This window comes from Falco peregrinus, chromosome 7 (assembly GCF_023634155.1).
Source record: "Falco peregrinus isolate bFalPer1 chromosome 7, bFalPer1.pri, whole genome shotgun sequence".
Lineage (NCBI taxonomy): Eukaryota > Metazoa > Chordata > Aves > Falconiformes > Falconidae > Falco > Falco peregrinus.
This window is the reverse complement of record NC_073727.1, coordinates 74059019-74082854: the sequence shown is the minus strand read 5'-3', so window position 1 is coordinate 74082854 and position 23836 is coordinate 74059019. Positions and strand designations below refer to the sequence as shown.

The 23836-nt window shown below is 39.8% G+C and overlaps 1 protein-coding gene across 1 annotated transcript in view; it reads left to right on the top strand.

Annotated features, from left to right (window-relative positions):
- Window positions 1–23836, top strand: part of LOC101923360 (dystonin) — a 303205-nt gene that overhangs the window by 82227 nt on the left and 197142 nt on the right. The window contains 1 exon segment of the mRNA XM_055811183.1: window positions 12289–12350. Coding sequence (XP_055667158.1) covers window positions 12289–12350 — 62 coding nt within the window.

The window sequence follows — 23836 nt, the reverse complement described above, 5'->3', positions numbered from 1 at the left end:
TATGTAAAGATCAGAGGGAGAGCAAACCCAACTGATTTAGCTATCACAGATCTCTGCCCATACCCCTTCAAGTTCTCCCATGACTCTGCTAGTGAGGATGTTAATGCTGCATTAAAGTTTCAGTCTTAGCTTGTACTGAGGAAATGGTGGTGTAAACCATGCTGTTTAGAGGCTCTGTGTGTGTGTCACATGGAAACATTCCTGCTCTCCCTCCGGTTTTTCACGCTCTGCGGCAGCCTGGAGTTGGTACGGTTGCTGCAAGCACAGGACTTCAAAGGCTGGCTGAACAGCTTGCAAGGGGAACACTTGCTTGGGTCATCTCAGGACCTTTCCATAGATATCTTGGAATGTATCCCTCTGCTTTTCTCCATGCGAGAAGGTAAAAAGCAGAGCAGGAGTCATCAATCAAAGGACAGAAATACACAATGTCAGTGTAGATCTCTACTGGCTTCTGGGGGCTTGGGGAAAATAACGACCATTTTCTTAGTGCAGCGCTGCTTATTGCTGTGACCTGAGTTTGCACTAGATTGAGCCTCATAAACCTTTTACTGTTTGGTTAGGCACATCTTTCCAGTATGGGATTTCTGTTAAAACTCACATCAACATTTTAAAACAGCTCAGCTGTAATCTGACATTGTAGAAACCCATTTCTGATTTGTATCAAAACTTCCTTGATCACTTACCAAAAGGGAAACCCCCCAAAACCCACCCAAGAAACCCCAAAGACATGCCCAAACTTTTTCTTTTTTAAAAAATTTGTTTAAATTCTGATTGGGGTGTTAATCTAAAAATGGGTGATATAGCACTTGACTTGCAGCTGTGATACACCTTGCAGACAGGGTAATGTCTACTGTGTTGTTCGGTTTTGTTTTTTTTTTTTTTTTGACTACGTGCAGGTTTTATGTGTCTTGATAGCTAGATGTGACATTTTCACATGGGTCTTCTCATATAAGAAGCAGAAATTAGATAATACTGAAAACAGAATTGAATTGGAAAATAAGTATTTTTCTGGCAGTTTTTTAGTGCCGCTCACTGCCATCTGTGGAGTTCTGCTTTGTTGGGCTCTTTGCAATAGTGAAGCATCTGTCCTGCTGTAGCGCTTGAGGGAGAGTGCTGCACAAAGGGAAGTAACATTAGAAGGCCACTGAGCTTCGGGAATTTTGTTCAAAGGATTTTGTGCTAATGCAGTACCTATGCAGGAGTGATTTTCTGGTCAGAAAAGAACAAGGCGTGGAGATCTATAGCACCACAGAGGACAAGAATGTTTTCTTACATGATGTTAGTTAATCTGAATTGATTAATGATGTTTTTTAAAAGCCTAAATAATTCAAATGCTGTATTGACTTTTTTTCTCCCCAAATGGCACAGGCTTATAGGTAACCACTATTATTTCATTATTTCCTTGTATTTCTCCTGTGGTCTATTTGTATCTGTTGTTGATTTCTTGCTTAATACTTCAGTTGTCAACTTTCAGGGGCTGGGACCCTTGTCTAATTTATGTTTCTGACCTTTTTGGAGCACTCATCACGGGGACAGGAAGAGACTAGAAAAGTGCTTTTTGAGCTTGTTTCATGTTTAATTTCTGATCAGATGTGAGGTAGGTAGTTAACTACACTAATAATGCAAAGGGCTGGCTGACCGAGATCCTATGAATACGAAGTGATCCCTTGGGGTTCTTCTTGGTTTTGATGTATGTGCACACACTCTTAAGTATTCCTTTCATACAGGTGTGGGAATCCTTAATTTACATTCCTGCAAATCATATCAGAAGTATAGTTCTTGTTCCAGTAGTTGAAGTTTTATGTAGCAACTTCTGTATAGGATGGTAAAGCCAGGCAAACCTGCAGAAATTTTATGCAGCTGATTTAACCCCATGTATTTCAGGGATGAGCCAGTTGAATTCTTCAACCTACTTCAACCACAGATGGAAAGTAGTGGCAGGAAAAAGGTCCAAGTGAGAATTCGATGAGTGCAGTTTCTTATTGAGCCAGATGGGTGTGCAATTAGCAAATTTTTTAATATTTTCAGGGCACAAAGCATTTATTTACTGCCTGTTGTGGTTTCATGTTCGCCTGCATCTGTAGGGCTGAGGTGTGGTTTGAGCTGGTCACGCTTACAGTTTAGATTTTTTTTGTGTGGTTTTGTCTGCATGTGGTCTTTATGTTTAATTTTGAGGTGGTTATAGCTCTGTCAAAGTCAAGTGGGAGTTTTATGATTGCTCTTTCATCTGCAATTAGGCTTAAACTCTGACCTTCAAAAATACCAAAAAGTCTCACAGGGTGGTAACAGAGAACAATATTCTATTACACCTTCTTACCAGGAGAGATCTGCTGAAACAAAAAGTATTAGTCTGTATCAGTCTGGATTATGAATGTTGATGTTACAGTCAAATATGTCTGAAATTCGTGTTGTCATGCATGATCTGATATACCTGGGAAGCAGCTGCTTTGGAAACTGGGAAGATTTAGTCACAGCAGCCCAGATCTTAATAAACTGAAAAATCTGTCTGTGGTCTAGAGCGTGAATTCGTGCTCCCATGTACAGCTGCGTTAGTACAGTTACTTACCCAAAGTAGCTTGTTAAAGAGTGTCCAGAGTTCATCAGCAGGAGCCTGAGCTCTTCCTTGGGGCCAGGAATCATGTGGGGAGCTTCCTGGATTCCAGAGAAGTCTTGTCCTCCTGATTGATTCCTGGAGTTTTGCTAGATCTTCATCTTGTATAGGTCTCAGGAAACTATGCTTAATTGTTTGCGTATAGAATTGAGTCTTTTGTTTAAGAAACAATACATGAACAACGGGTGGATGTACAGCTGGAGGGTACTGTGCAGCTAATGGTACAATTTTATTGTCGACTCTATATTTGAATCCTGATAAGCCCATCTAATCAATTTACGTGTTTGGGGATCTGAGTATAAATGTTGCATTTCATTTTGCAGCAGGATATCAACATGTCTTTCAGATAGCACTATATTTTGCGAAGCCTTTTACAAGGGCCAATTGCAGAGCAAATAGAATGGCTTACATGTGACTACAAACTTTTTTATTTTGCAAGCCTTTTTATTTCATTGTAAGTATACTGCTAATATATCAAATCAGTTATTTTCAGATTTTGTGGTCTGTTCTATCCATCTTAACACATATTCGTCAAACATTATCATGGTATTTAGTTATGAAGAATTACAGAGTTTCAAAGATACGTATCGTTCCAGATCACAACATTTAAACTTCTGTAATACTTTTAAGTCTTCTCTCCATGAATTAATCTGCAGTATTGTTTCATTACTACATTTACAAGGCTGGGAAGCTGCTGAAGTGGGTCAGTGGAGTTGGGTGAACAAACATGCATTAAGTAAAACACAGGTGAAAGGGCGATATCTTTGGGTTCTGTTTGCAGCTGTTGCAGTCAAGACAGCTTCATTAGGAAGCCCATGTAAGGGATGGCTGAATGTAATGCAAAATAAAATGAAGTTTCCCAGTTTATTTTCAGGCTTTGTCACTTTTAGAATGTGTTTTCCTGCAACTTTTATAAAATGGAGCATTTCCCAGTCTTTAGTGCATTTATGTCTGTTGTTAAATTTAGTTCACATACTGCCTATGAATTACATTGCTCATTTCTTTACAGAACATCTTTCAGAAAAAAATTGCGTGTTTTTATAGCTAAATGCATACCCATAGAAATGACTTGGCAAGTAATTTGCCATACAATCTTGTGAAAGAGAAATAAAAATATTATTTTTGAAAAATATGTCAGAGATCCTAAACATTTATTGTTTTGCTGTCATGAAGGCTGAACTCTAATGATATAAAAGCCAATGGGGGCTTTACTTGGTAAAGGTTAGCTGTTAACTTCAGTGAGATCTGAGTTTGGTCTTATTTGATTGTAGTTCCAGGAAAAACACACAATTTCTAGTTCATGTTCAGCTCTTGATGTATGTAGTCCACAGTTTAAGAAAAGTAGAGCATGAAGGGACATCAGACTTTAGAATAAATGGGCAAAATTTTTACTCTGATTCATCTTTGTAATCAGACCAACCGTATATGTGACCTTTGATATAAGAAACCTGGTTGTTTTTCAGAGGAAATGAAACTGGAGAGACTTCTTCACAAACTAATTCTTCACAAAAATTCTTCACAAAATAATTGGAGCAACCAGAAGAATTAAGGCAAGACTTAAACTGGGGTTCACATTTTATTGCTATTTAGATTAACAATGTAAAGCTCAGGATAGGAGTAAATTTGAATTGCTTCCATAACTATGTGCATGTATGATCTGACATGACATATAAAATGAAGCTGTCTAAGAGTTAATGGCTTGCCTGATAAGAATATGTAGAAGAGGACCCACTCTTTCAAAAGAACCTTGCCATATCAACACAGACCTCACCTGAGGAGGCAGTAAGTAAGTGGGATAAATTTTCTGGAAAAATAAGTGTCAGATGGTGCCATTTGCTGAATATTTCTATTTGCAAGCGTAGGTTGATTGAGAGACACACTGGGGTAGCCCAGAGTTTCGCTTCACCAATGTTCGTCTCTGACAGCAGCTGGTAGCGGATGCCTTGGTATAAGTAGGAGGAGGATTTAGTGGTAATTTTTCCACCCTTCATTGGTTTGTGGCTGAAAATACTGCAAAGTGATGAGAACACCAGCATGTAATACAAGCTTTTCTTACAGGGTTTAAACATAAATAACAAATATTTTGGGTGTGAGCACTTTCCCGTAGATTTTTCTGGTTGCTGCTGGATATTTTTTTGCGTAACGTAACTTCCACTTGTGGCACTGCATCGGAGTGCCACATAAGAAGCATTTTGTGCCTTATCTTTCTGTCTGAAAAGCTGCATTTGTATATATGCAGTGGTGGCATCGTTCATGCCCCTTCGTGTATGTGTGGAACAAGTCAGTGGTAGTTGAAACCACATCTGTGAGCCAGGTCAGTTGGAATTGAAGCTTGTCATGGAGGAAGTGATGGCAATAAGCAGTAAGAAATGAAGGAACTTCACCTGAATGAAAGAAAGAGGGATTTAGTTGTTTGTTTGGTTTTTTTGAAGAAGTGAGCCTTAATTAGGCAGTGCATTTCAAGAGTTTGTGCCTTACAAATGCCTAACAGCATTCATTTTTGCTTGCATTTCTTAAATAGTAGGATATGTAGTTTGTGTAGGAATCCTTGTTTGTCTTGCTGTCTCTTGATTATTTTTTTTGACAGGCCTTCCATGGGGTGAAACCCCATCATTATGTCTATACTGAATTCTCTTATCCAGATTTCAAGATCTAGACTCATAAACTGTATCTATCTATCTACATATATCTGTGTGTGTACACCACCACCACCCCTCTCTCTATATATATTTAATTCTTCCTTCTCATGTGTGGACCATATCTCTCCCTTGCTCCATGTCCGTACTGTCTTTCTTCCTCTGTGTTGTCTGAACTGTGTACCTTACGAATCTGTCTCCAGTTATCCTCTTACTTTGTATCTGGCTGACAAGGCCTCCATTCAGTCCTTCTAAAAAAAGAAGTAATGTGATGCTGTCTCTAAGGCAAGCCTCTGCAAACTGCTAGTAGTGCTGTTCCCCAAGCTGTCCTGATATGTGAAGACCAACAAGGACATAAACAAGAAATTATGTGATCTCTTGTCTCATAAATCCAAGGGGAAGCTGATCAAATTAAAACCATGACAGAGGTGGTAAAATGTTGCTTTTAAGCTTGATGGATCTTTCCTTCTCTTCAAGAACAGCTGATGTAAGGACAGCACCATTATATATTAAAATGCGTGAAGTGTTCTTTTGAAATACAAAAAATAAAGCAGTATCTGTAGCAAACATGCTCTGTTAGAGGAGGCAGATGCCTAAGAAAAAGCTAGTTTGTCAGGTGAGCTTACTCTGAGAAAACTGTCATATTTACCCAGGGCTTTTGAGGTTGATGATAGCAAGAACTTAGTAGAGATCTTTCAGCTGAGGAAGCTAATCTTTCATGACAAACACTAAATGTATATTGCCATTCTAGTTCTGGCTTGTTAAGTATTTCATAGAGGTCTGGGTATGGTATGGGGCTTTTTGTCTTGGTGTTATGTTTGTTGGGGTTTTTTGTTTGTTTTTTTTTGTGTGTGGGAGAGGTGTAGTTTGTTTGTTTGTTTTTGTGAAGTTAGAAATTGTTGAAAGTAACTTGGGAGTTCCCTGTTTTGCTGTACTACTTCTCTTACAGTAAATACTGACCCCCCAAAAGCAGGTCCTGGAACTGTAATGCTTGCAGACTCAATGTTTATCTTGACTACTGTAGTGGGGTTGAATATACAGAAATCCCCATGTGAGGCCTCTAAGTTATTATTTTCAGATTTTTTTTTTTTTAGGATTTCTGGAAGACCTCACCATAGTTGTCATCTTGTTAGAAACACGGATGCTAATTTGGCCTTGATATTTTTATAGCAGGAAGGGTACATTGTATTATTATCGGAAGTCATTGCCAAAGTGTGTAGAATTTTATAAGCTGTATGTCTTAATGGAAATTTGCCACCTAGCACACAGTTCATGGCATTGCTCTGTACTCGTACACTTTACTGTATAAGAGAGTATTATTTTATTAATTTCTAACTTTATCTAATTTGGGATACTACACAGAATTGAGGATAATCCCAGTTCTTCATAAGAGAAGTAGCTTTCATTGAGTCATTGTTTCAGATAGTCAGAATTGATATACAAGGCCTATGGGCAGGGGTAGTTTAAACCCAGCTATGGTTAAGAACACCCACTAATGATATGAAAGATGATGGATGTCTGTAAGGTTATTCAAGCCATCCCTATGGAAAATCCTGTAGTTTTAACTTTCCAAACCAGACTTGTTTGAACTGAGATTTTACCTGCCTGGAGACTGTTTCACATTGTGATAGTTTTGTTAGATATCCCCTGGTTCTTAATTAACGAGCGAGAATGAATAATTGGTACAGACGCGGAAGGCCTGCAAGAAGTAAAGGCCAAATTTGCAGGAGCAGAGAGCAAGGCCTCCTCGATAAGGTGTTTCAGCACTGACTGCAGGATTGGAATTGTCCCCAGTTTCTTTATATAGCTTTGGGAATCCGGGTGACTGTCACAGAACAAATGCTTTCCCAAGAGATCATACGTTAATTACGCTCTACTTTCCGAGTGTGATGTTTAAGATACCAGGGTCTAGTTTGTAGAAGAAGTATTAGGAATACCAGAGCAAAAACCTATCGTGAAATGAATTTTGTCTTCAGAGCTTGAAAAATAATGGATGAATACGTTTGGTGCTCTGCATTCAATAAAATGAAATACAGTATTGAATAACTGTTCCTTAAATGAGTAGCATCCCTTCTATACAGTAGTGTCATACCCCACCCCCTGATAATTTAATTAAATATCATAATATATATTCCCAAGAAGGTTGTATTAAGATTCCATAGCTAGTTTTCATTCCTGTTTTAACTGTACTTTTGAGTGCTTCACTTTTCAACTGTAATAATGTTCTTTTAACACAGCTTTTTGAGTTTAATGTAAGTAAGTGTTGTAAATAGCAACAATATGCACAGAAAAAATAGTGCATTTATACATGAGTAAGGAATAATACCTATCAGAGCTTTTGTAAATAACTGGGCAAATGTAGAAAAACCCGTTGCCTATCTGGCCATTTTTGTAGGCAAACAAGTATCAGCACAGAAGCAAATGTAACTTAACAATGCAAAAAGCTGCCTAAGAAAATGAGGATTTTGGTTTTTTTGGTCAAGTCTGTCACTAGCTGGAAGAACTCCAAAGTTTGATGTTTTCACCATTAGAATGAATAAAGATGCTCAGAAATTTGCAGCTCATCTAGAAAATTGGGGTTTTGTACTCCTATGCTCTTTTTGTCTTTCATTCCATCAAGTCAGCGGTACCTGGTGTGGTTGCTCAGAGATGATTTCAGGTTGTCTTCAGGCAGAGAGGACCACTCGGCCGCTTCTGCATTGGGTCACGCAACCCTACGCAACGCTACAGGCTTGGGGAGGAGCGGCTGGGAAGATGCCTGGTGGAAAAGGGATCTGGGGTGCTGGTTAACAGCCGGATGAACAGCAGCCAGCAGTGGCCCAGGTGGCCAAGAAGGCCAAGTGCACCCTGGCTTGTATCAGTAACAGTGTGGCCAGCAGGACAAGGGCAGTGATCATCCCCCCGTACTCGGCACTGGTGAGGCCGCACCTTGAATCTCATGTTCAGCTTTGGGCCCCTCACTGCAGGAAAGATGTTGAGGTGCTGGAGCGTGTCCAGAGAAGGGCAATGGAGCTGGTGAAGGGTCTGGAGCACAAGGCTTATGAGGAGCAGCTGAGGGAACTGGGGCTTTTTATTCTGGAGGAAAGGAGGCTCAGGGGGGACTTTATTGCTCTCTGCAACTACCTGAAGGGTGATCGCAGCAAAGTGGGGGTTGGTCTCTTCTCCCAGATGACAAGCAATAGGACAAGAGGAAATGGCCTCAGGCTGTGCCAGGGGAGGTTTAGATTGGATATGAGGAAGAATTTCTTCACTGAAGGCATGGTCAAGCATTGGAACAGGCTGCCCAGGGAAGTGGTTGAGTTGCCATCCCTGGAGGTATTTAGAAGACATATAGACGTGGCACCTGGGGACATGGTTTAGTGGTGGACTTTTTGGCGGTGTTAGGATGATCTTAAAGGTCTTTTCAAACCTAAATGGTTCTGTGGTTCTCCCTAGGAGAGAAGAGACATCAACACTGTGTATCCTTTGGTGTAATCCTGGTAGTAAACCTAACCTGTGTTCCAGAGAAACTTCTAATTTGCAAACACTGTGATCTGTACAAGCGATAGGGATTTTTAGAAGGGGGGGAGGGCATTGGTGTTAGAAGGATCTGGCCCCTGAATTTCTCCTAGGGATTGAGGAACAACAGGAACATGCAATAAAATACTTTAATTATGGCAAGTGTTTTTTAAGTCCGAACTTTCTAATCTGGAGCCTCTTTAGATGCTGCTGTAGTGTAGTGTAGGTTCATAGAGTAGGTGGTGTCAGGCTATTAAGACCAGGTAGATTGTGTTGTGGCACGTTCCAGGCACATAAAGCATAAAAGACTTCCAGTTTGTATGTCTGGTAATGTCTGCAATAACAGGTAAAAGCAGCAGAGAAGCTCAAGTTGATCAATTAACCATTGAGGGTTTACTGTGATGGTCTATGGATCTAGGAAGATGGTGTTTTCTTTCTGCAGCTGTGGCCCCACCTGTTTAATTACCTTGGCTTAAACGGCACCGCTGCTGCTATTGTTAATGGTTACATGCTTTCCTTGCTACTCACTGCTGATAGAGGAAAAAAATGGACTTCCTGGTTTGAAAAGCTCAATTTTTGTCCTCAAATGTGTATTAATGCACCTGAAAGTTCAAAACAAACCAATGTAGATGCTTAATTTACTACTTATTGTGAGTTAAATCTAGAGGGCTTTCGGTTTTGCTTGCTGTGACAGCAGCTGGGCTGTTTGCTCCTGTTTTTTTAAAAAAGGGGAGTTGCTATTTTCTGTCAGCTAGGAGAAGCCCTGGTCACTCCTCGGCTCTCCCTTTCCTGAAAAGAAAAGAAACTCTGAAGTGTTGAAGGGAAGAATGAGGCAGTGTGCTGAAGATGAAAAGGACTGGAGTGCAAAGCTGGTGGAAGGAATGTGCTGCATGGGTCAGTAAGGCAGCCTGGCACTGGCAGGGCAGCAGGGCTGCCTTCGGGGGAGAGCAGAGCTCTGGGGGGGAGCTTCTCCCAAGAGGCTTGCACTGGGTTTCCTTCTCTAGTTTGGTTTTTGTAGTCAGCTGCCTGTTTTCTGCTTCATTTGGGGGGTTTGATTTTGCGATGTTCTGCTCTGAACTCGAGCACGCTGAATACTGTTGCATTGTTTTCCTCCTAGTGTGCGTTTGCTTTTCTGGAAGCATTTGATTTTTTAATTAAAAATCACAGTTTTGGTGTTTTGGAAGGATGGTTTTTTTGGCTTATTTTTTCCCTTTTTCTTTAATCTTGGTGTTTTTCATGACGTGACAAGTGTGAAAGCTTTCCTCCTTGTTACACATTCGTGTATGTCAAGTACAGAGTTTTTCTGTGTTTGTGTAATACATACATAAAAGGAATAGGGATAGTAAGCATCACTTACATATATTGACATTTTAATTGAATTGAAATTAGTAGTGACTGCATATTCTAACAAGATACATGGAAGTGGCTTTTTTTTAAACTTTTTTTTTTTCTTTTGCTGATGTCATAGTAACGTTTCTCAAACTGTAAACTTTGTGGTAGGTAGTCAAAACTAGCTGAGGTTACCTTGGGAAAAAAGACACATTGTACACTTGTGGGCTGGAATATTAAATTCTCCAGCTGGGAAAACTTGTGTTCCTTTTAAAACAGCTACCCGTAATGGAACAGTTACAGGTCAAAATACTTCTGCATTTCTTTTATTTCTGAGATTTTCTGTTCTGTACATCTACCAAACCAGAGCTTCTACCTTATTAGGATAAACAGCTGATGTCAGAAATGCTGTCTTGCTAGGTGAAGGCTGTAAGGACATGTGTATCTAGCAAAAGGTTTTCATAATCTCCCAGAATTTTTTTTTTCTTCAGTGGCAGCTTTGCTCTTTAGTTTGTCTATTACTCCTCTTTCTTTGGGTCCTCAACTCAAATAAGAGTGTGGAGCTGCAAAGTGGAGAAAAAGCATACGCCAGAAGCTTGGAAGATCTTATGTGGCATAGAAAAGGCATTTAGGGAACAGCAGCTATTCTGGACAGAGCCAAATCTGTACAAATACGTACAAATGTAGTGTATGTATACTACACATACGACCTGAAGAACTCATTGCCACAGTGAACTGTGGCTGCAAGAGTTATAGGTGTGTTTAAAAAGAATAGAAAAAAAAAAACCCAGAAAAAATATATATGACTCTTAAATGCAAAGATACGTATAAGCATGTAGAAAGTCTGAGTCACATAAGGGAGGAGTGTACCAAGGCTTTACAGGCTTTTGCTTGTCTTGTTTTTGTATTTGTTCATGAATACTCATTCCCCACTACTGTGAGGCACAGCTTACAGTGCTCGGTTTGGCCCAGGATGGACTCTTGTATGATCTCGTGCCGTTTTGAAAGACCTCCTCAGTATCACACCAGAGATTTGAAAGTCCATGAATAGGAACCTTCTGTGAATTTTATTTTATTATTTAATTACTTATGTTACCTTTGACCAATATGAAAACAGTATTTTTCAATGTAAAATAGAGGATCTGGTTCGGTCTTCTAGTGATGGCAGTAGCTGCAGAAGGCATCTTGTTTTGCTACCTGAGCTCATTGCTCATTCTCAGCCACGCTACAAATAGCTTGAGTCAATGAAACAGCTGCAGTTTTGTTGTACAGCATCTTAAGGGATCTTGCTATTTTAGGCTTGCACAGATGGTCCTGGTCCTAAAGCACGGCAGCTCCTGCTCCCGGGAGCTCTGGGACTGTGCACGGGCTCTGTAGCAGCTGTACTGGCTAGTGACTGTATGTAGTAGGTTTGTGGAGAGAACCGCTGCTGCAGCTCAAGAGTTAAGTCTCTAATATGGTTCGGTAGGATACATGTATATACTTCCCATCTATAAGTGGGATGCTGTCTTACCCTGAGTCTACGCCTTTTTTTTTTTTGTTTTGTTTTGTTTGTTTGTTTGTTTTGTTTCTTCTCATTTTTGTGGGCAATCATTGATGCAACTGCCACACTGGGGAACAAACTGCTGGCAGTGGCTGGGTCCCATATCTGGGTTAGCAGACATCTCTGTTTAATTTGTAGAGGATTAAGAGAGATGTCCTTCCTCTGACTGAAGCCGTAGCTCGGTTTTGTGTGTTGGGACAAGGGTGGTATGCAAGTCAAAAAGCATTTTGATTAAAAAAGCCAGCTTTTATATAGTAATACATTTTCTATTGCTAAATATTTCAATAATTAATTGGATTTTAGAGGCTATAAGTAGTGTTTTTATAGCTTTTAAAAGTTTGCCTTGATCTTTTTAGTACGTTTTAGGGAATGGTTGACTTCTAGGAAGTTACATTTTTGTTAGCAGTGGTGCTGTTGTAGCAGTGGGGCTGTCACCCTGGAGGAACTTGCCTGGTGCTTCTGCTCAAGAAATTTTTTCATGATATGCTGTGATGTACTGCAAAAACATTTGTGTGTCGTTATTTTGACTAGACAGTTCAGAGCTTTTACAGGCTATTCTGTTTTTAAACTTTATTAGAATGCTAATTTTATAAAGCTCTTCATAAAAAATATAAAAATCTTCATCATTTGTAGAACTGTTAAACCCTTTTCTTTTTCCTTTTTACCTCCAGATGAGCGGGACAAAGTACAAAAGAAGACCTTTACAAAATGGATAAATCAGCATCTCATGAAGGTCAGTTGATATTTCTGTGATGTCTGGATGACTGATTACTACAGCAGTGATTGTCTTTTACTAAATGTTTTATTTCAGGATTCAGCTGTATTACATATAATAAGAAAGATCTTAAATTGTGAGATTTATGCATGTCTTTGAACAGTCATAGGGGAGTTGAAATGCTGCTGTCTGATATCCCAACGTGATCTATTTCAGTACTTGAATTTGAAATTAAAGTTAGTCAAAGTTTAATGGGCATGATTTCTTTCTACAAAGCTTATCTCTTTTTCTGGCATTAGTGTGTCATGGCTGTAGTACCACACGTAAGGCAAATGAAAAAAAACCAACCCAAAAAACCCCAGAAAAAAACCCCCAACAAACCAAACGTGTTGAGGATAGGGAAATGACCTTGAGAAGGAGAGCTCTGGATCATCCCATGGTATCGGTATGCTGCTCATTGATTAGAAATAGAGGCTTTCTAGGGATGAAAATCACATTTCAATATCTTTCTTTTGAATAGTGGTGAACTTTGCCTTAGGGACAGAACACATCATTTTAACAACTTGTACAGCTTTTAGTCAACAGAGAACTAAAAGCTGTGAGTTCACCTTCACTGCATGGCCCTTCAGTTCTAAATTTAATCTGCTGTTTCAGCACCAACTGTCTAGCCGAGACACTTCTCTGGAGAAACAGATTGTATAATTACTTAACTTGCTTTGAATTCTATTACACACACACACACACACCCCCCAACCCCCGGCCCTGTTGAATTAATGTAAAAGTCATATTAAATAAAAATCTATCTGCAAACTGTCAGAGTTGAGATTTAATTAATGAGTATAGTGTTCAGACACTGTTGAAAAAAATCTGCTTATATTAATTTTAGAAAAAATACAGTGTTTTTTTTAGGGGCCAGCTAGATTATCTCTCTGCTGCTTGTGGCTGCCTTTGTGGGTATCTGAGACATACTGGACAGTGAAGCAAACCAGAATTTCTTCAGGGATGTTTAAAATAAGCCTTTTTCTTCTTTTTTTTTTTCTTCCCCCCCCCCCCCCCCCCCCCCCCTCCTCAGACCTTTAGGAAATACAGAATTCTGATTTCACATCTTTCAAAAATTTGAAACCTATGTAGCTCTTGGAAATGGCATGACATAGGGAGCTAACACAGCCCAGATGTGAAGTTGGTCCCGCTTTTGCCTTTACCGAAAGACCTGTCTTCTAGAGGGGTCTTTTGGCCCTTTCCATCAGCAGTGGTCCCGACATCAGCCTCAGTGCAGCATACAACCTTTCCATGGGCAGGGTTAGTGTGGAGTTGCCGAATGGCTTTTAAAATTGCTCATACCAGTAGGTTTTCCTTTGTGGATTTGCTAGACCCAAAGGAATCGTGCTGTGTAGAAACAGCTGCTCTGAGGACCCCTTCTGTGTGAACACCCACTCTCCGTAATCCTGAAATACCTGAGTGGCCCCATATCCTTGCAGAAGTCTTCTGCTTGCTAATGAGAGAAGACAAGAGGCTGCAGACCTGCAGCCTTTTCTCTCTGGGTTTTACCTCATATTTATAAAACATAAGAAATGTATCCACTGTCCAGTACTTTAGACAAATGAGATGTGAAGAAAAAAATCATACAGGAAGATTGCCAGTACTCTGGCAACAAAATGCAATCTCCAAATTAACAGTCGAGCATTTCTTCTTCTAATTGAGGGTAATCGTTACTGTGTTTGTTGAGGCTGCTAATCTTTTTATGTATTAAAGATGCATTTTAACGATACATTTTTCATTTTCTATGAGATGTGGAAAAGCCTATCTGAAGCTTTTTGGAGAGCAATCCTTTCATACATGTTAAAAACGATGCCTGTTTTTGCAGAAGAGCAGCGTACTGAAAATTATATTTCTATACGCCATTATTTTACACACTTCTAAAACATGCACAGTCATCATTGCCATACTGTCAACCTCTCAGGAGTAGCTTAAAAAAGATTTAGGCTCTAAACCTCTAAATAAATCAGGGTAAAGAGTTCACATTAAATCCTTTTGACTTGCTAGCCAAGGTCAATGGCCTTAGGCCTTCATCTTCAGATAGTTCTCAGTGTGAGTGATTGTCGAGGTAGATAGAGATATCTATGTCTGTGTGTGTACTGCTGGCCTTGATTTTCACCTCAGATTGCTCACTTCAGAGTTCAAGTTAAGGATCAATAGCTTACACAAATATAGTTTGACTGTAGCTCTTCCATTAACTTGGAATTTGTGTAGCAGCTCAACTTTATCCTCTGGAAATACTTGGTGTGTAAGTAGTTGGTGATAGAGTTGTAAAATTTCTGTTCTTACAGCATTGTTTCTAGAACGGTGATTTGCATGGAGATCAAAATCAATCCTTCAAATGCTCTCTCTTAAGACACAAGGGCATATTTAGAAAATAGTATGTAATGGAGGGATTGCAGAAGAAGTAGCACCATAAGTAATGCATTTCTAGCAGAGTCACTAGACCTGTCCTGGTCTATGCATTAAGTTGAATTTGAATCCTAGCTTTCAGCTGCCTTGGATTTAATACAAATACATGCAACTCATATTTGTGCATTCACTGCCAATAGCTTGTTGCTGACAGAAAAAGATGGGAATTGGCTTATTTCAGGCATCTCAGTAGCTTTATTTGAGCTAGTTACCTAGACTTTTCTTGCAGGTAGCAGAGAGAACAGGCTCTTCTGGATGTCTACCCCTAAGCTGTCTACCTTAGGGGGAGATTAATTGCATCCTAAAAGTGCTTTTGCTCAACTGACTGAAAAAGGAGGTCCATGTGCTTTATCTGTCCCTGTGTAGGGTTTAACAAGAAGCAGAAAAGATGAAGATGATAATGGATATTAATGAGAGATGATGGAAAACACCAGACCATGCGTGTGGACAGGACCTTGCTATGGGCATAGGGATGGATTACACTTTTCTTTCTTTTTTTTTTTTCCATCCTACTTACATTCTTTACTTTCTCTTTCCCCGTTTTTCTCTGTCCCTTGCTTTTTTTTGGTTTTATCTGTTTTTTCTGGTTTTCTCTTATCTTCTTGTCTTTTTTTACTTTTCCCCTGCTTCTTTAGTTCTTTTACTTGCTTATTTTAATTAATCTCCTGTTCTTTTGCAGTCCTTGGGAAAGTACCAGACTTTTATTCTTTTATAGCAGTACATTGAAAAGAGTGTTTTCTAGGTCAGCAGCACGATGCTTTTATGGGTTACTGTCATTCGTTGGGGGGATGTAGGCATGGAAGCCTACTGTCATTCTTCTAATTAAATTCTGTATTTATGGGATTTTCTGAGTAACCACAAACAACAAGATGGCTGAGAAAGTCTTACCCTTCTGCCCTCCATTGCCCATTTTTAGTTGCATTGGATTCAAAGCATGTAAATGCATAGGATATAAAACTCAGTGTGTAAGATTAGTCCCTTGTCAGTTCAGTTGACTAGTTAAGCATGTGTTTGTGTACTTTGCTAAACTAGCAATGTAGTCATTGTAGAAATATTTCCTGCAAATGATCTTGAGAGACATAGTTTTTGAGACAGGTATATAGTGTGTTGCTTGCAAAATTAGTCTCTTTAAGTTATCTTTGAATTCCACAGTTTGAGATCAAGTGGACCGTCACTTTTTTTTGAGTGCTGAAGTTTCTCTTTTGAATTGATAATAGGTTTTCTGAGGACTGATTAGAGCATTGCACTTGCTAGGGCTACTGTTTAATGTCTGGTGGTGAGGCTCCAGTTTAAACGTTATCTTTTACTTCTTGTTGACATATGAGCTGGAGAGGTGAGATACTGAACTTCAGACTTGCCTGCTGCTATGGTATGAGCTTCCAGGGAGAAACTCGCATGCTGGCATGAGAGACCTCTTCTCTTAACTTCTCTAAACCTGCTTCTACTTCCACCAAGTGTTTCACTTTGCTGCTGTCAAAATAGGTTGTTAAATTCTTGTACTTGCTACAGCAGTAAGTAACCCTTGATGTAACAAGAACAGGTAAATTTATGGAAGAAGGGGTTTCGTTCTGCTGTGGCGTTCACATGGTCCAAAACCACTCGAAAGAGAAATCCAACTTCCATGAAATCCCAGAAATTCTTCCTGATACTCCTTTGAATCCCAAACGCCAAAACCTAAGGAAAGAATGAGAGAAGTGTGAAATATAGGGGGAGGATGCGAGAAAAGTTGGAAGATAAAAATTTTGACGATGAAAAAGTAGTAAAAGCAGATAAATTCTTCTTTGTCGGTTTCTTTCTCAAACCAATTTAAAAATATTTCTGTAGTGCCAGATCTTAGTCTTGATAGATTAAATGGGATCTCTTGAAATACTTAAAAATTTCTTCGTCAGAAATTATGATGTACAGAAAATAAGACTAAAGGCAAAGCAACCAGAGACTGGTTAGATCTGTGCTCTGGTGGGAAGATACGATAAACATCCAGGTATCTTTCCTCCCAGGGAAAACATTTTCTTCCTTTCCATGGAAGAAAACATTGTCAAGGGTCTCTTTACTGACTTTCTAGCAGCAATATGGGACCCTGGGGTGCCTAAGCAGCTCCCTGGAGGGGGAGGGCTGTCCTGCCCATTGCGCTGGCAGGGAGCCCTGCCACCACTGTGGTGCCACCCACAGCGTGAATTGGCTTGGGACCCTTGGCTGACCAGACCTTGGTAGAAACATGTTAGTGACGGGAGCAAGGGGCAGCATCCCTGTGGAGTCATTAGCTGCTCCAAAAGTCACTTCTGAAGGTCTTACGAGCAAGAAAACTTTTATAAGTAGCAGGACAAAATGCTTTAAAAACTTGTTTTAAAGCCCCATGCTCAAAATCATGTACTGCGTTGCAGTGATGGCGCATTAGAGAGAGAGAGAGAGAGAACAGCTTTTGTTGTGCGAAGACTGAATAATTCAGAACAGAAACCTGAAGTTATTGATTCTTGTGCGTCCTTCAGGGAGCACATGGTTTGCAAATGGCCACTTCGGTCGATTGCCTTGTGAAATGTTCAGGTATGCCGGTAATGGCAGAGGGACAGCTCCTGATACAGCACAGTCATTCCCTTGCTGAAGGTTGTCCCTTTACTGACACTAGTGGTTATCGTCTTAGAGACAGCGCTACTCTGCAGTATCTTTTTTATTTTAGCCATTCCATTAATCTGTCATTTAAAATTCCCTATTTCTTCCTCTTGCAGAAATTAACACTTTTTAGCTTTTACATTTATATTTATTTAAAGAGATGAGGCACTAATGGTAGTGACAGTTTAAAAAAAGTCTCAATTTAAAACCTTTCATTTTTGAAACATAGTTGGAAAAAACAGTGGGTTTTTTAGGTTTTTTTCCCCCTCCTCCCTGCTGTGTTAAGGAAAGTAAGACTATGTTTGCTTGCTGTGCTAGTGCATCTCAATGAGTCTATGTTAATTCTGACAGCTGCTGCAAACTGGGTTGGGAGCAGATCCTGTAAAAGCCCACATCCAACATGACACGCAGCTTGCATTAGGCATTGGGTGCAGCTGAAGTATCACTATTTCCTTCTCTATTTTGTTTTTCAGTTGTTCCGTAAGACCTACTGTCTGTTTGGTAGACAGAAGAATATTTCAGCTTTTATCCTAAAAATTTTTGCTGTTGTGTGTTCAGGACTATTCTAAAAGGTCTTAAAAGTGTTTTTTTTCATTGAGACACGGTCTTTCGGAAAAACAGAGAAAAATCATTCTTGAAGAAGATCATTAGTTAATGGTGTAAGGAATACTTGTTTTTGTTTTATCCCTGGAAATATGCACAATTAATAGTTTATGCACACTTGCATGCAAGTTTTTTAAAAATCTTGTACTTAAACAGCACAGCATCTTTCATCTGCTGAGTATAATCTGTAGCTGTTTGCAAAGCAGATCAGCAAGGAAACGCAGGACTCTGGTGTTTAATCAAAGTTTAGATGAGGGAGGAAGGTAACCAGGAGACGGTGAGAAAAAGTAGTGACAGAATGCCAGAAGTTAAAGCTGAAAAAGAGGAGGAAATTGTGCAAAGCTTTAAAGGCTAATGATAAACTGCATCACAAAAGTCTCTCTGCAAGCAAGTAAATAAATAAATCTGAGTCAATAAAAGCTGTGCCAGAGACTTCAAGTTTATTTGATCCTCTTCAATGCATTCAGATTTCATGACTAATTGGGAGCAGGAAAGAGAGTAATTGAAAAGAGTAAATTAAATATGCATGAAATAGACGATAGCTCGAGCCCGTTGATATTTTTATGGCATGCAATGCTATTGAACCAGTTGAGTGTATGCTTTTGTGATCCCTTTTATTGTGGTGGTTTGATTTTTTGAAATTGTTTTATAGACATGCTCATATATGAAAAAATGAGTGTAAGGAGAATTAGGTCTACTGTGAGATTACTGTGTCATGAAATAGAACCACTAGAATCAGTATGTCCCCTATGGTGGACTGATACATTAATGTATTAATTAATTCTCTTTCTGCGGGTTCATTGTTTGCAGTTAGCTCTCAGCCTAGATTTTATTTAATATTATTTATTCCTTAGAGATTGCAAGAGATAAAATTATACCATTTGCAATTAAGTGTTGGCTTATTAATTGTTAATTATTCATGGAATTATTTTTTATCTGTATACTTTTGATGTATCTGTACTTAATAATCATTTATATATCAGTTTAGAAATGCTATGGCTTAATGGAACTCCCATGGGACCAGTGTAACTGTGCCATTGCCTCCAGTGGGAGTAGTATTTGTCCCAGTACATGGACTCCAGACAGTGAGCAACTTCAAACATTCAGTCATAAATATTACCTAAATATTTCGTTCTACAGCAATATTTTGTATAATTTGGAAAGCTAGGCTTGCCCTGAGGTAACATAGATGTGTGACTGCGTGAGGACCTAAAAGAAGGCATCAGAGTAAACATGTTTTTCCTATAAAGAAGCATGTTTTATCTGTTAAAGGCATTTGTGATGCTTTGAATGGGGAAGTGTAAAGATAGTACATAATGTTTGAAATCCTCCTGTACCTAGAGTATCTTGACTTTAATCAGAAAAACATTCTGCCTGCCAACCTTGCATTTTACCTGCTTTAGGCACATGTAGAGTGTATTGCCTTTGGTCAGAGTTACTGTATCCCTGTAGTTTTAAGCTGTGAAAGCCAGATTTATTGGCAGAGTTTGATGTTATTAGCAGGACATTTGCATACTTTTAAACAATTTATGCCTGATAAGCTACATTTGGCAGCACATAGTATAGGTCTGGAAAGGTGAGGGGAAGTTGGAAGCATGAAGGGTGAAGAAAACTGGGTGGGCTGTATAACAGAAATACCATGGTGTGTGTCTGGGCAAAGATAGAACAGAAGGGGACGGTGGTTGCTGTTGATTCAAGACGTTGAACTGGAACAAGGAAGTCAACAGTAGATTTTTGGTCACTAACTAGCCTTGGAAGACAGGACTGTGTAGCAATGGGGAAAAATCACGTATCCTCATAACTGACAGGAGGAGCAGATGTGGAGGTCTGCATTTGGACACCCACAAAAATGCCTTCAGTAGCCCATGCAAGAGAGAGAGACATTTCTGTGGTGCAGCTCAGCTTGTCCCCAAGCAGGTGTGCAAAGCAAGTGAGGCCATACTTGCTGTTCTGTTCCCTGCCTGCTGCAGGAGTTGAGGTGGCTGCCTCTGGTGTGGACATGCATCTAAGTGCCAGCCAGAGAGGCCGTCAGCCTGTCAGATTGAGAAAGTAGCTAGCAAAGCTGCTAGTTAGCTGGGTCTTGACTGCTTGGGAGGGACTGCTTCAAAGTTTAAAAAGGGAAGGTAACTTAACAGCAAGTGATTACTTTCAAAGGTGAGCCTGGGATTTTGCAAAGAGAGGAGTGAGAAGTAGAAAGAGGACAATGAACTTCTAAGCAGCAGAACTGGGGAAAGCAATAGGTAGGGTCTCCTGGGGAAGTAATCCAAGAGAGGGAGGAATGCAGGAGACCTGGCAGTCATTGAAGGTGTTTGTGTTGGAGGCACAAAGGCAGGCTGCAGACAGGCAGGACAGATAAGAGGCATAGTATAGAATATACTGCTGCTTTTAAAAGATGTGTGAAGTACAACAGAGCCATACAAGAAGTGGAAATAAGGGCAGCAGAACTAAAGATTTGTATAAAGGAGTTGGCCAAGCATGGTGGGGTAAAATCAGACAAGTAAAAGGTCCAGAAGGAGTTGAGTGTGACTGCGTCCACAGGAGAAAGGTTCTGTAATTATGTCAGAAGATGAAGAAGAAGCAAGTATGGATGTATTACCAAGGAAGATAAATGAGAAATAGTATTGAATGGTGTAGATAAGTCTGAATTACTCCGACCTCTTCAGTCTACAAAATACTGACTTGGCAAAACATGTTTTAAGACGATGAGGGTGAAATTCAAATAAGGCGAGAGTTGATCAAAGAATATTCAGCTGAGTTATGTGCTGTCTGGTTGCAGAGCTTTATTCACCCGATAGTTAGGAATTAATTGAAGTGATTTATAACATTGTATCATTCTGTAAGATTTCAGAGAGGACTGGGGACTCCTACGAGTCTGCAGTTACAGTAAGCATAATACCTCTCTCCCCAGCAGAAGTTACAGAAGTTACTCTCCCAGCAGGGGAGTTGCAGACCTTGCAGAGTAACTTCTTTCCTTGGGAAGACCATGGGACATCTAGGCTTTGAAAACAGGTGGACAAAGGGGAAGTGGTGTACATGGTGTATCTACGTTTTCTGACATGCCGCCACATTTAGTTTCATTAGCAGATTACTGTCACAAAATTTGAACAAAAGGATCCCAGATACAGTTTGCTTTGATATCGGCATCAGTAACAGCTGCAACTGCAGCTAGTCCTGGCTGCCATCCCATGCTGCATCATCATCATCTGGCTCTGGGAGGCTACACCCATGAGCAAGGGGCCCATCTTCCTTCCATCCAGAGATGGCATTCACGTGCCTGCTGCCCTTGCTGTGTTGCATCCTCAAGTGAGGATTCAAGCTCTGTCACTTCATCCTTGTAGTGAAGCCCCTGTTTCTGTAATGCTGTGCTTTTCTCTGGTTCAGGCCTTTTGTCATGTTGTCAGCAAGAAGTGTCACCCTTGCTCTGCCCCGAATGTTACAGGGTCTGTTGCCTGCAGTGGGCTGCATTGGCCTAAGCCCGGGGAGCTCCAAGAACTACAGATGAGCTCTGCACCCTGCTTGTGGGCCAGCATGGTGCTTAGGGGACAAGCTTGTAATTCTGCCTTTTCGTAGACACACCAGCGTGCTTGTGGGCACGTGGCTGTGAAACTCCACCTGGCTGTGCAACTCCTGATCTTTGTGACAAGCAGAGGTTTGTAGCTGTCTGTAATAAAGCAGTAAGAAGGTACATTTTTTTGGAAGATCAAGGACAGGTGGTGATAATTTGAGTTTGTTTAGTTTGAAACAGAGAAGACTGAAGGGAGATGTGATAGCATGTCCTCAGTCTGTAAAAGGTGGTTATGCAGAAGCTGGTGAGCAAGTGTTTTCTGAAGTCAGGCTGTAAGGGGAGGGACGACAAAAAATTCAGTTTGATTTACAGAAGATTATTTAGTCTGAAGATTAGCAAGGAAAAATCCCCCTCTCCAAAAAGCAAGTAAACATAGTAACACACTGAAATATATGTATTACATGTTACGTTTCCTTCACTGGAATTTTTAAAAATAAATTAGAGAAGCATCTCTGGCGTGTTCTAGGCAAACTCAGTCTTCTCCATTGCACTGGGTTGGATGAAGTGATCAGTCCTTTTTAGCCTTACAGTTGTATTATTCTGTGACAGCCTTGTAAGGCCCAGCCTTATCTGGCAAAATAATATTCAACTTTTAAGTCTTAGAGCCTGATCACTATGAAGTTTTTTACCAAAGCTTGTATTTTCATGAAATTACTGGTTTCAGTCTGCATCAATCCTACAGTTCCAGCAGCGGGCTACAGTGTAAAGTGAAGCTTAGTGATATTTGCTTTGTATTTTTCATTAATCTGTATTTATGCCTTTGTAAATAAAATATTTTTAAAAGGGGACAGAATAAACGTCACGAGTGAGGCTTTAGGCAAGTTGTGAGTCACACTTCAAGTACCAGTAATACGTGCTGAAGATGTATCTCATAACAGCTAAAAACTGTGACAGAGGTGTCAAGAGGGTTTTATAATGCTTTTTTTAGAGTTTTTTGGTTGGCTGGTTTGTTTTTTGTTTTGTTTGGTTTTGTTTTTCTAAGATTTATAAGTATCTTCAGTCTTATACAAAAAAACACCTGAACAAAGAGTAATGCAGTGAGGAAAAATTATAAAAGGTTACTGAAGTGCAGAAGAGGGAAGAGAGACGGACATGCTGTGCTTTAAAATCGCAACTGGTGCAAGAAGTGTTAATGGGCTGAGAGCATGTATGTAGTCACTTGGGACCTCGCATAACATATGCCATCTGTGGGCATCTGTCCCTTGTGCTCACTGGGAACTGCCTGCAGAGTGAAGGTTGATTTGATGAAGCAGATAAGTAAAGGTGGCTGGACATTTCTGTAACTTTAATATTTTAGGATTTTAAATGGTAGCAATAATGGAATAATGTCCATGTTATGTTAGTAGATACCCATTTCTGCTGAGCTTGTGAATTAACGCAACATGGGCTCCGCTCAGATGGATTTTCTGATCTCAGTATGCAGAGTTTTATAAGCAGCCAACCGAGGCTGTGCGAGTGATAAAAAGCGAGGGTAGTGCTGTGATAATGAAGAGGAATAAGCAGAATGAGACCCATGGGGGTATTTTGAGGTATTTGGTTGGAGAGAATCTTTCAGCCCATTCTTCAAAAATATTTGATGTGTGAGGTGGAGTGGAGACGAGATTTATTTGTCTGTAGGAGGTAGAAAGAAGGATTTTTGTCATTTAGGACATTTGGTTACATTTGTTCTGTTACAATAATGTTGTTTCAGATATCGCGCAACTACTGAAATCCACAAAAGGACTCATGGATGTGCATGTTTATGTCCTACTGCTATATACGTAGGATTATGCACCTGCTTCCATACTTGCTGATTTGGGGATTAGGAGAACATTGGAATGCATTTCGTGAAACTAAGTATACGAAGATAAGAAGCAAAATGTAACGGCAAGATTTAGCAATGGCCTGATTTTATTTTATTTTATTTTATTTTTAATTGAGCAACAGTATATTTACCTTCAAGCCATACAGGTATCTTTTCTTAATAATTATTAAAAGTTATGCAGAGACGTGAAATAATTGAAGGCTGGGGGCAAAATGTAAAATAGAGTATGCAAAAGGAATGGGTTAATCAGCTGATCGAGTTGTCTGGAGGAAATGTGAAGGTTAAGGTAAAAGAAAAAAATTTAGAAAATTTGACTGATCTAGGCTTTTAGTTACAAGGACAGGGCTTTGGAGGGGTGGAACGTAAAATGAGTGTTAAAATCGCGAAGTTCTCATGCTACTGAAGTGTTGAGCATTGGCCAGATGAGAAAGTAAAGTATGAAGCCAAGAATGCAATGAAGGATGAATCTTCAGTTAG